This window comes from Wasmannia auropunctata, unplaced genomic scaffold (genome assembly GCF_000956235.1).
Source record: "Wasmannia auropunctata unplaced genomic scaffold, wasmannia.A_1.0 LD336088.1, whole genome shotgun sequence".
NCBI classification, from domain to species: Eukaryota; Metazoa; Arthropoda; class Insecta; order Hymenoptera; family Formicidae; genus Wasmannia; species Wasmannia auropunctata.
In genome coordinates, this window is record NW_012026802.1 from 1,243,766 (window position 1) to 1,256,656 (window position 12,891).

At 37.5% G+C, this 12,891-nt stretch overlaps 1 protein-coding gene across 4 annotated transcripts; it reads right to left on the bottom strand.

Annotated features, from left to right (window-relative positions):
- Positions 1-435: 435 nt before the first annotated feature.
- On the bottom strand, positions 436-11,439 carry LOC105448190 (venom dipeptidyl peptidase 4). Of its 4 annotated transcripts, none has more exons than XM_011686632.1 (15): positions 10,351-10,983; positions 9,723-9,950; positions 9,527-9,584; positions 9,133-9,359; positions 8,721-8,795; positions 8,595-8,647; positions 7,783-7,979; positions 7,350-7,519; positions 5,812-5,909; positions 5,475-5,723; positions 5,031-5,245; positions 3,323-3,605; positions 2,139-2,333; positions 1,901-2,061; positions 436-1,749 (listed from the first exon to the last, which is right to left on the bottom strand). In XM_011686632.1, exons 2-15 carry the CDS (start codon positions 9,819-9,821, stop codon positions 1,442-1,444), a joined length of 2,388 nt encoding a protein of 795 aa, XP_011684934.1. In that variant the 5' UTR covers positions 9,822-9,950; positions 10,351-10,983; the 3' UTR covers positions 436-1,441. The 4 variants fall into 4 exon arrangements, with proteins under 4 accessions (XP_011684934.1, XP_011684933.1, XP_011684932.1 ...); XM_011686631.1 differs by having other exon boundaries at positions 9,723-9,966; XM_011686630.1 differs by having other exon boundaries at positions 9,723-10,000.
- Between the last annotated feature and the right edge of the window lie 1,452 nt (positions 11,440-12,891).

Consider the following 12,891-nt stretch of genomic DNA (forward strand, 5'->3'; position numbering starts at 1 on the left):
ATAATTCTCCCCATGATGTATGTCTTCTTACATCATAATTCTCCCCTTGTATTTTTCAGTCATATCTTTGATGGCTTCTTTCACCATCGGTATTTTCAAATCCCGAAATAAAACTTAGGAATATATATCATGGAGCATTAGTTATGATCCTTAGTATTTTGAACTGGAATCTTTGTATTATCTCAAATGCGGGCCATGGGATTACGTTTTTTAATTGTTTTGTATTAAAAATGCGGAACATTTTTTAATGTTTATCAGGAGCGGTAAAACTGTGGAAGTGCTACTATTATTGTTTTTTAAAAATTAACAAAATGTCGTAATTTTCAGACACTAATTTGGTTTAGCTTTAAGAATGCGTAATTATTGTAATAGAAAAATTATAATAATACACGGGACATATGGTTAGGATATACGTTAATCTAGAGATAGAAAACATTTTTTTATTTCTTGTCCAATGTGAAAAGATAAGTCCACTTTATTTTGATGTCTTTATAGAAAGATATAAAAGACAAGAAAGGCACATTTTTAAGAAATGTTTTATGTAGGAGTTCCATCTTACATAAATATTCTATATATTTTTATAAATTTCGACGCATTCATAATATATCCTCGGAAATATGGCACGAGCGAAATTTCCATCGCTCTGATCGACAGACAAGTTAAGAATTATTAAATTAATTATAATTTTATATTTGGCACTAAATAGTAATAGTAACAGGAACTTTTTTGTATATTACAGGCAAACAAATTTCTTTGGTAGGGATTTGCCATCGAGATCAATGAAACGAACGTGAAGATAAATTAAACAGTATTAAATATTATATAAATAATTAATCCTGTCTCATACAAATTTTATATACGATTAAATTCAGTCCATTTACATATATTGGTGACGTCAATAAAAAATATTAGAATTGCAAAACTTTACAAATTGATTTGTATGATAATTTATAAGTTAGCCTTCTAAAAATTATAGAAATACAGAATTGTATTCGAATTTATATATCTGCATGAAGTTGTATTTATATACCTGCAAAGAAGTTTTATTTCTTTCTCAAACAATATATTTTTATACGAACCCTTTCTTTAATTGCTGATAAAAATGTTCACATTGCGTCAAAGTTTACTTACAATACTTTCCATTGCTACCGTCGACATTTTTGAGATTAAGGTCAAGGCGAAGTGTCCCAGAATAGCCACCCTTAATCTTAATGATAAGCACTTTGACGCCATTAATATTAATAGAGGCACGCTGGGGTAATTCTTTCACGTCGAATCAATGTAAAACTAATCAGAATCAAATCTGAACGAATTCAAAATAAATCTTCGATTATTCTCGGTTCACGCCGATTGCGTTTCTCGTGTCATTAAGATACTGGCGCGAACGAGTTTGTATAGCCGCGAGGACGATTCTCGTCTTCGGCGAGACCGATTAGCGAAGCTAATCCCACCCGAAGCACTCGCCCCAAAATTTGTCCATTGTGTGATAGAGGTGAGGCGCCACGTGCTCGAGAGAGTGCGCCTCGTCCGTGTACGTGACTTGTTGGAACAGGATGTCATTACGCTCGAGCGACTTGGCGAGCGCCATCGCTTGCTGGTAGTGCACGTTGTCGTCCCCGGTACCGTGTATCAGCATGTACTTTTTGCCGCGTATTCCCTCCGATCGTCGCGAGATATCCGTGCGATCGTAACCGATGAGATTGTCCTCCACAGTCGGCAGCCCCATGAATCGTTCCGTGTAGATGGAATCTATAACGAATCGGGCAGTAATTTTAAGAGGGTACCACTGAGGCTCGATGTCCGAATTGGAAATGCATCGACATCATTTGGAATCATCAGTACAGAGAGTCAAAGTTAATGTTATAAGAGATCCAAGATCCCCAATTTCCCTTTCAATTACCGTAATAGATCCAGGAAGACACAGGTGCGACGGATATACCGCACTTGAAGACGGAGTCGGTATCCTGGGCCAGCGCCATGCCAGTGGTGAAGCCACCGTAGCTCCAACCCCATATGCCAGTCCTGTTCGCATCGATCCATTTGTATTGCTTCTGCAGAATTCTACAACAAGGCATATTCTCGTTTTTAGAGCGATGCTTTACTATTTTTTTTTTTTCGATCACTTTCGTATTACTCACGCGGTGACAGCGATCGTATCTTCAATCTCTACGGTGCCTATCTTTCGGTATATCTCGAAGAGCATGTTGCTGCCCTTATAGGCCGATCCTCGTACATCGATCCAGGCGTGGACTATACTTCGATTGGTCGTGAGATAATGCTCGAATCCGATCCTGGCTTCATCGACGATCTTGACCGTGTTTGGACCGGCGTAGCTGCGGAGTTTTAATGTTTTACGAGATGCTTAACCGCGAAATGAAAACGCGCGAGAGTCAAAGAATAGCCTTTCAGTTTTCATCCCCCCCCCCCCCAGCATTACGCGGGTGTTCGATTTTATCCAGCTCCGAGCTACAAATGGCTAGCATGAATTTCTAAGTAGATGATGCGCTCGATACGTCGCAAATGCTTCTTAAAAAAGAAGGGAAAAGTGAGTGAGGGTCATTAAAGGTAATCGATCGTTGCGAGAGCCCCGGCATGAATCGGCCAAACGGATCCGATCAACGGTCCAATTTTAAATGGAGATTGCAATCCTTTTGCGTGCCGATCAATCATCAGGCGCGTACGCCTGTTCCAGTTCCAATTGCGTCGTAGCCGCAATTAGAACTGCTATTAACGAGATATACGGTAAACATTAATGCTCGAAGCTGATCAGGTGTTTGAAATATATAATATATATAACTGACACATATTAATAAAATAATGAAAATAAAACGTTAATTCCACTTGAAAAAATATGCAATTAGACTTGTGATTTATAAATTATTAGAGAAACGTGGTTTTAATTCTATTCAAATTTATACATTGCACTTTGCAAAACGAGTTTTGCTAAGCAAAATATTGTGCTTTTCTTAAAGTTAGTATTTTATTATGCAACATTAAAATTTTTCAAAATCTACACACGATAACGTCATAAAGATATTCGTGTGCATTCGTTTTCGAATCAAGCGTGATTTAAAGTATGATAGAAAATACGGAAATGTATTTCACAATAAAGCTGATTTGTCTAGCAAATAACTGATTTATCGTTAAATTTTATTCGCTATACTTAAGTTTCGTTTTCTATCTTATGTTTATCTTAGTAATAAAAAAAATCTTGTTGCCGAGCGCAAAAGCATAAATAAATCTTTCTTGGTGAACTACCACGTGGAAAAATATTAACTGATATTTTGACGCTGTCTCTTTTTACTTAGACCTGGATACTCACACGAATACCAACAAGGAATACGATTTGCTTTCGTCGAAATCTGGCGGCAGGAGCAACCTGACTTTGCAGTCGTAGCCGTTCACGGTGACGTTGAAATCTTTTCGTTGCGGTAGCAGTCGTCGCGACAAAAGCATCCTCGACACCGGGTTAAGATTCCAAGTCAAGACTGGCCGATGCTTCTCGTCGTTAATCGTCACCGTAGTCGGATCGGGCCCGGAACAGACGAGGGAATAGTACGATCTCCGGCTCGAAAAAGACGCGGTCGCGTAAGTGCACTTGTTTCCTGCAACATTTAAATTCGTCGGAATTTTTCCGTGGAGAGAACTTTTTCTCGTTTTCTCATTCTCTATGTAACAAGATATTCATTCGCGCCGCTTCAATTCTCCCCAAATTCGATGTTGTCTTCCACTTCTCCCCCCCCCCTTTCGCGCACAGTTATTTCCGCTTTCATTTTTTAATATTATACATATTCGGATATTGTATGATACATAATCGAGAGAATTTTATCGTGCACATAAAATTCTGCCCACCGGTGTGGGCGTACGTTGCTCTAGCTGCCCGTCGAAGGTAGGCAGGGGGCATAAATTTCCACGCGCTTACTACATTTCGCCGATCGAAATAAATTCCGGTAAACATCATATTTTAGCGAATGTAGGGTAAACATGGCATCGACCGAGGTACACACCTCTCATAGACGTTGATTTTTCTCGCGGGCGCAAATAGCCCGGCGAATTAATCTTCTTTACGCGATAGCGCGCGCTCCGCGCGTGTCTGGCGAACGCAGCTGCCGCCGATGGCCGGAGAAACTTACGCGAAAAGTAATATTTCAGCCTCTTTTACGGACGAGCCGCCTCGCCGTCGTCCGGAATTAAGAACCGGAATCTTTCGGAATCTCCTCGCGTATATGTGGATGGGAGAAGAGATAAGTTCGCGCAAAAATAAGTTGAGCGCGCGCGCGCGCGCGCGCCTGGTCCCATGTCGGAGGAGAATTCGGAAATTCTCACTTGAATTCGCGCAACTTTCGACGCGCGCTTCGCGCGCTGCACAAATATGCGAGGGAGAATTGCGGCGATTTTCTACGGGAGCGCGAGAGGTAGGTTCCCGTAGATTACATCATATCGCCGCCCGCGTAGATCTTTCCCGCGAGGTCTACCAACCCCCCCCCCCCGTCTCACACACACACACACACACACACACACACACACACAAATAATATACGCGCGCGCGCGCGCTAAATATTCATGAACGCGACTTGCGGCTTTCGTCAGATGAGATTACTCCCGATGGACTTTCTGTTTTAATTGGAACGTGTACCTATCGCCCGAACAAGTTACAAATACTCTGTCGACGATGAGTCCCGAAATTTCTCCACCGCATTTATACAGGGCCCCGAATGCTTAAGCATCCCCCGAGTCTATATAAGGTCTCGTTCGACGGTCGGTTCGCGAATCTAAGTAAAACGAACGATCGGACACTAAGGACTATGAAGTTTTCGTGCTTCTTGCGTAAAATATTCTCCCCACGGGAGATGCCGTAGTTTAAATAGAATATTCCGACGACGCTGAACGTTCTCGCGAGATAGGGCCATCACGTTCGTGCACGAAGCTCATCGTCCAAATTGATGAAAAATGCCAAATGTTACTTCTCCCCTTTTTCCCCCTTCTCTCTCTCTCTCTTCTCGCTCGTATTCATGATTTCGAGGACTTACCTTCCGGCGTGAGCAGCTCGCAGGATATGCAAGTCGGTTTCTGGCTCCCATCCAGAGGCACCGAATACAAATTCCTCTGCGACGGTTCACCCGGCGCCGTGGCGAGATAGTAAACTCTGCCTCTGGGCGAATCGGCTGCCAGGATCGTGTGAACCTCGGAGGGACCGGGCGTTAAATCCACCGGCATAACAAACTGGCCGTCCTTATATTCGTACCTAACGATAACGACAGGAATAAAATTACGAGAAAAAGCTAATAAACTTAATAGAATTTTTGGAATTACGATTGTCAAACTCTTTTATCAGTTACGAGGGTGTGTTGCAGAAACTTTGCGATTAATTCAGAATTAAAGAAGCAAAAAAGCTCGGGATATTCTGAGAATAGTAATTTTCTTTGTGAATTTATACAGATACATTTATTTATAAATTGCCTGACTTATCTTACCTGTTTATATGACGGAATCTGCCCGCGCTGGTGCCAGAAGGCTCCCGCCGTAAAAGCAATAAGTAATCACGACTTCTTATAGGAAAATTCGGTTGAAGCCAACCCTCGGTTTCCTCGTCGCACAAAACTGATTTGGCATCACCTTGCGTGTTGTACATAGTTATCTGGGATTGATTCTGCACGCGGTTCGTCCATGTCGCGAGCACGTGTGTTGCGTTCCACCAGTTCACGAAGTACAGAACGTTGTCGCTGCGAACGTCAATGCGTTAAACATTATCAGAAAATCGTTCGAAGACAGTTACGGAGATATTTGTTGTTAATAGCAAAAGTTACTTGCCTCGTAACCTCAGCGGGCGCCTCCAAGGTGACTGCTTCTGATGATGGGTCAGATAAATCGATCACTGATAGAGATACCATCGGGTTTGTTGTACCTACCTGAAAAAATATATAAAATATATAAAATATATAAAATAATATTTTTTCATTAATATAAATAATATTGTAATTTATACGATATTGCAAAAACATTTCCGAGTAAAACTTTACTTACATAATATACATATTGGGATAATATTAAAAGAGAAAAGAAAAAATTGATGCTTCTATATGAAAAAAAGAATAAAAAATGTACGATAATTCTTTTTAGAGGACTGGTATCTTTGAGAAAATTTACTTTAAAATTAAATAGTTATTGATATTTTTATCATTATTCATAACATTAACTTTACTTAACATATCTCAATGAAAGCACGATTAAAAAATTCAATATCCTGTTCAAAAAAATAACAGAAAATAATTAATGTTTCCGAAAAAGTTTGTAAGATATTAAACAATTATTTTTAAATAAAATGTATTTTTATACGTGCCAGTATTGAGTACTGTAACATACGAAAAAAAAATCACAGCTTAATTTCTAAACTTTAAGAGAAAAGATTTTTTGCTTCGGGAGATCTCAAGCGAAATTGAAAAAAGAATTTTTCGACTTCGCGTACATGATCTCAGAGTTGAGGATTTTTTGGTAATTTTTCACATCCGACTTTCAAATGGTACCACATGGCGCAGAAGCATCACCGGAGGAAAAAGCTTGAAGGGATTTGAAAGCTGAGATTTCGGGCTTTAAAATATTTCTTTGAGAACATCGCTCCATCACCATGTCTTGCATAAATAAATTTATATTTCATCTTTGCCACCAATTTAAAATGAAGCGTAGATAGTTAATTAATTATATTCGATAATCACTGAAGTAGTTTTAATTTGATTAATCCGGGAGATTAACTGACTATAGCTAATGAAGAGAGATTTGCTTGTCGCTTTTGAGAAATGAAGACCTGACATAGAACGAGAAATGATTCGCGGGCTTTTTTCACGGAAGATTGCACTTCTGCCGGCGCACTTCGACAATTGGATTATCCGCACGTGCCGACACACGCACGTGGAAAATGGATCTATGGTAGAGTAAGCTCGAGTTAAACGGAAGAACAGCGGTCCTTTCAACTCGTTACACCAATAGCCGGTTTTACCGAGTGGAGATGATTAGCCGAGTCCAATGGTGACTTAACAATATTAGCGTGTCAGAACAATTCGAATGATTTTACAATATTGTTGCATTATCAATAAAATATTATTAATAATTTGCTATACATAATCGAAGCTAAATAGTTGATACTTTTGTTGGACAAGCAGAGGAGAGAAAAGCTTTAAAAGATACTATTGATTTTAAAAATATTTTAAAAAATTTTAGAAACATGTGTATGTATATACAATGTATATATATTTGGAAATATCAATAAGTATTTTCATTCTTCAGACAAATATGAATTTATTATATGAATTGAATATGTAAATTTAGAGACGCTTTTTGAAGTAGAATCTCACCTTGGGATACTTTATCTTCACTTCTGTAGGATATTGGTCTTCAAGAGAACCGGGAGCGCCGTAATGAAGATATGCTATGTCCTTTACTAAGGTATCATTGAAACTTGCAAAGGCCAAATATCGTCCATTCGGTGAATACCACATCGCGGTCCCAGATCCAAATACTTCCTCTATAATCATTCGCAATGATATCTGTTACTTGTAATTATTCAATACAGATACGATAAGTACATATTGTACGATATATAGTTCTTCTTCAAAATGGATTTCTTTTTTATATTATATATATATTTTTTTTGTGAGATAAAAGGTTTTATAATATTCACATATTATCGAATATTTTTAATAAATATACATTAAAAAGATTTTATATATGTACTATAAAATATTTTATGTAGTACATTTATTTACGTCACAAGAAGACAGGGTTTACCTTCGTATACCCAATCCGGAATTCCATTGTAAACGATTCCGGGTTCGCCGTTCGTCGTCAATCTTCTTACTACATTCTGGTCGTGATTGAAAGTCATATGATAAATATCGTTATCGAGAACATAAACCAAGTCGCTACCGATCGGCGACCATATCGCCAGGGAGATAAAAGCTTCATTCGCGATTTTTACAAATGTGCTGCAAATGTATAGGAAAAATGTTGTTAAAAGTATTTCCTTGCGATGGAAAAAAGTATTTCCGTGCGATGGGAAAAAAGAGTCCATTAAAATATAAATATGAAAAAAAATATTTATACAGAATGCACAAGTTTATATATCAGTTATGATTGAGATAACGATTCGAGATGGAGATAACAACGATTGAGATAATGATTAGGAAAATTCGCTGGATAAATTCAGTGAAATTGGATTGAGAACGGAAATGTTATGTATTTGAAACATCTGTACGTGCGGCAAAAGAAATGCTCATTAAAATAATGAGGAAACAAAATTTCTAAGAGAAAAAAAAAACAATCAGACGAAAAGTTAAATTTTACTGAAGCTAATTAGGAAAATAGATACAATTAAATAACTTTATCTTGCACCGTGGCTTTGAAACTTAGTTGCAAAGTGATGACCTCAATCACATTAACACTTATTGCTTCATTTAGAAATATAAAAGATAAAAATTTGTTGTGTAGGCCACGCAGTTTTGCAATCAAGCTTATCGACGAATAGTCATAACTAATATTATCAACGGCAATATAAACGGCAATATATACACGCTAATAAAAATATAAACGAATAAACTTACCCGTTCTGCACGTTATACACCACGTAATTTTTAACGGTCGAGTGTCTGTACACCTGCGCAAATCATTTAATTTAGTTCTCATCGTATTTCAACGAGCAAAGAGATATTAAACAATTAATCACTCACATGTCTAATGTTATAACTAAAGAGAATGTACTGCCTGTCGGCCGAAATAGTTGCAACGCTGATTCTGTATGGCAGCTGTAAAACAATTTTAACATTGAACTTTGAAGAAAAATATTCGCTATATATTTAATCTAAATGTTTTGGCTTGTAAACAAATTTCTATTTTGTGTGAGATATCAAAGTAAATAATTATCTCGGGACAAATTGTTTTGAACAACTTGTTTCAGATATTAGCAAATTGAAATATTTATTTATAGATGACATTAGTAACTCGTAAAGAGTACTTTCTTTTAATTTCCGTTGCGATCGCAACGGAAGGACGTTTATAAACACATAATATCTCTCTGATAACGCAACATCAGTAGATTAAAATCGTGTAGGTTAAATTGCACAGATCATAAAATGTCCTTACTGGTAAATCCAGTCCATTGAAAAACCGTCTATTTTTCTTTGTTTTTACATCGGTAATGGTAATGTCGCCTGTAATTATGTTCCCAACCATGATTTCATTGTCAGAAATCCACGTGCCGTTGAAGCCAAACGAATAATAGAGCCCTAGATATGTCTCCTCCAAGGTGAACGGTTTCCTGAGTTGAATGTCATCTTTGTAACGAATATCGGTGTCGTCGACACGTGGAACTATATAAATAGAGTCGACATATTTTAAAGTAAACAACATATGGATTAAGATTCATTGAACTCGTCGGTAACTATACATTTTCATAAGTAACAATCAAATTCCATATTTGCCGAATATTAATTACGCTAATATATAGTTATGCGAGCTATTAAATTAATTGACCTACTTGTCTTTGATTGACCGATGACGATCGTGAAGGCGAATAGTATCAAAAGTTGAAGAGGCTGAAAGAATTTCGGATTGCCAAGATATACCACGAAAATTTCTCTCGGAATTTTCGTCCCTCTTACTATTACATTATATACATAAATTCAACGAGTGTACAGAATGTACCGTATAAAAAATTTGGGAAATAAAATTACTGTTATCGCCCAAACTTCCAACTGCGCTCGTATCTTAGCGAATTCTTCGGTCTGCGGTAACCGCGAAGAGCTTTGTTCCGTTCCACGGATCGTTAGCATTTCTTTCGGCCAATGAACATTATTTTTACGAGGAAAAAGATCATTTTTCTGTTCCTTCACTCTCTAAAATTGAAACTTCGATCGCAGATAAAAAACGAAGAGCTATCTTGTTAACGAAACGGAATCGATCTGAAAAGTCCCATCTCTTTCTGCCATTATAGCGAGAAGCATCGATATTTCTATTTAATTTTGGAGATTAGCATTTTTCTATTTATTTATCAATCGAAAGGCTTGCTGCAACAGCGGATTGACTCACATTTTGTAAAAACGAAGAAAACGAATTCTAAAGTTCAAGTGATAGGAAAATACGCCTGTTTCTATTCAATGTCACACATTCGACTACATTGTGAGTTAAAGTCCATTGCAGCGAGCCCTTCGCTCATAATCTTATCATTAATACGAATATAAGAAAAAGAAGTTAAGATTAATTGAGATTGGAGTCAGTCAATGTTGACGCAACAGATTCGCGGTGAATCGAAATTGATGACAATCCCCGATATCGGAAGAATTGAACCTAAAAATAACTTACTGCTACCGAGTTTAATACCTCGGGCGCATCACCGTGTATATTCTACAACGAAGAAAAGGGACGCGAGAGAAAGCTTAGGTGGAAGGCGATAAATCGAGACAGTTCGGACCCTCGAAACTTTTCCATTGGTGGCGCACATCTGACGAAAAGTGCTCTCGCGGACTTATCGATTCGATATGTCGGGACATTGTGCCTGTCCCATGAGCGAAATCGAAACAGAAGTAAGTCGGATAAAAGCCCTTTCACAATAATGGCAGATCGCGAGTTCCTATAGTCGATACTTATTTTCGCGGCTGCTCCTTTTAAATGCATCGCGGGAGAGGCAAGGAATGGATCGAGGGGACAAGTGCAAAAAATAGGGCATTGGAAACGTATCCATCTTCTCTTTTCACTTCTTAGAAATATCTGCTTTGTAGGAATATAAGAATTGAAAAATACCGTTTCTTAAGGTCAGATAAACAATTCTTCTCTTTACGATTTACTGATCGAAGAAGCTCAAGGGGCTTATTGAGGGAATTAACAACAAATTTAGGGGAAGAAATCGATTTCTTTCTTCGTCCGACGATTGTCGCAAAAATTGAAGTGGAAAAGGGAAGAGAGAATTTTCGGCAGATTTTCGCCGTGCCGTCGAATAACGTACCGTTTGTCCCGCCATGACGATCATCAATCGATCTACGAGCCGCGAACTCCGGATGGTGTTGATGGAGGAAACCGCTGCTGGCGCGGCAGCTGATCTCGCGCTCAACGAAGACTAATATATCGCATGCTTTCTCGGCGTATTCGCGGCAGCGGCGGCACGTGCTCCCACCTCTTTCGACAAATCAGGGACATACCCACGCGTGAGCGACGTATCTTCCGTCGTGTTTACGTTTCTGCCTTGGACTTAATTGTGCTCTAATATTTGCCGACACTGATAAAGATGATTTTCTTCTTACACAAAGTCAGATCCGTGTGAAGAGATTACTCTTTTTTTTGTCTCCTAAATCCGGGGAAATCCGTAGAGATGTCAACCGACTTGATATTGTTATCTCTCAAAATTGCAATTTTGCGACAAAGGAATTGAAAGAAAAATATGTGAAAATGTAGAAACAAATTGCGAAATAAATTTCAAAATAAATATATTATATATATATATATATATATATATATACATAATATATATGTAATCGTGTATCTTTTTCATGGGAAAATGATATCATTAATTATCAATTTTTTAAATATATTTTGATGTTAGAATTATCGTTGGCAATTATTTTGGTTGTTTTTTAAATTTAAATATGAAAATTTTTTGGAATTATGTATGAAGTTAATTTTTAAGTCGCCATATATGAAGAATAGACAAAAAGGCTGCATTCATGGAGCGCGCTGTCAGCGCTATTATATGTCATTTTATTTTTATCGTTAATTAGACGTAAAATAAGAACGAAATGATGTCATAGCGCTGATAGCACGCTCCCCGAACGCAACCTTTTTGTCTATTCTCCATATATGACGACTTAAAAATTAACTTCATACATATAATTCCAAAAAATTCTCGTAGATATTTAAATTTAAAAAGAACAACCAAAATAATTACCAACGATAATTATATCATCAAAATATATTTAAAAAATTGACAATTAGTAATATACAGGCAATTTTTGTAAAACATATAGGTGACTTCTGATATGTTTCACACATATTTACGCAATAAAACATATTTATTTTTATGCGCGATTACACGTGTCTTTCTTCTTGAAACGTCACGAATTGACGGGCGTGTCGTTATAACGATAAACTTTATAATCCCACCGTAAAATTGCGACAGAAATCGTGACAGAAATTCAAAAGCAATGGCGAACGACAATGTGTACTGCAATGCGTACTGCACTAAATCTCAGCTGACTATTATTATTATCAAGGCCGGCTGTTATTTAACAACACGCGCAATAAGAGACGATTATCTCCACACGCTCCCATATGATAAGAAACTAATACATATACGCTCGGTTAGTACAGCGCCGAATATGTTTATCAATTAAATAGATTAGGAGTTGATCAATTTCATCAATCGAGTTGTTTTTTCATCAAGCGGGAGGAAATTAATTTTTATAATCAAGATAAGTTCATCCGGTAGATTATTTGATTAATTATGAGTTAATCGTTAAATAAAATACTGTCTGCAAAAATGAGAGAAATAATTTACCGTCATTTCTTAATTTAACAAACGAAGATGAAGAATGATCGAAACGTTTGTTGGAAGTACATTTTCCGCGCTTGCTGTCTAAAACTGCTGTCAAGCAATAAAGGCAAAAAGTTGCTAAAGATTTTCTCCTGTCACGAAACACGTCGTTTCGAAATATTGCATCGCGCCCAGGCGTGCACCGTTTTCAATATTGTGACGATCGAAATGCACAAAGTACCAATGTCTGAGCGCGCGCACACTTGGCTCCTTTTAATCTTTTTACATAAAACTTCTACAATAAAGACGTCGAGCTATCGCACATTTTTCGCTTGCTGCAAAAAAAAAAGACAATATCACTATCGAAAAAGGAATTCGTG

Bases quoted from the DNA above. Each gene is read 5' to 3' on its own strand.
- LOC105448190 (XM_011686632.1), bottom strand. From the start codon at position 9,821: ATGCTAACGATCCGTGGAACGGAACAAAGCTCTTCGCGGTTACCGCAG. The intron at 9,360-9,526 runs GTAGGTCAATTA...CTATTTATATAG, and splicing joins CATCGGTCAATCAAAGACAA to TTCCACGTGTCGACGACACC. The intron at 2,062-2,138 runs GTGAGTAATACG...GCCTTGTTGTAG, and splicing joins GATACGATCGCTGTCACCGC to AATTCTGCAGAAGCAATACA.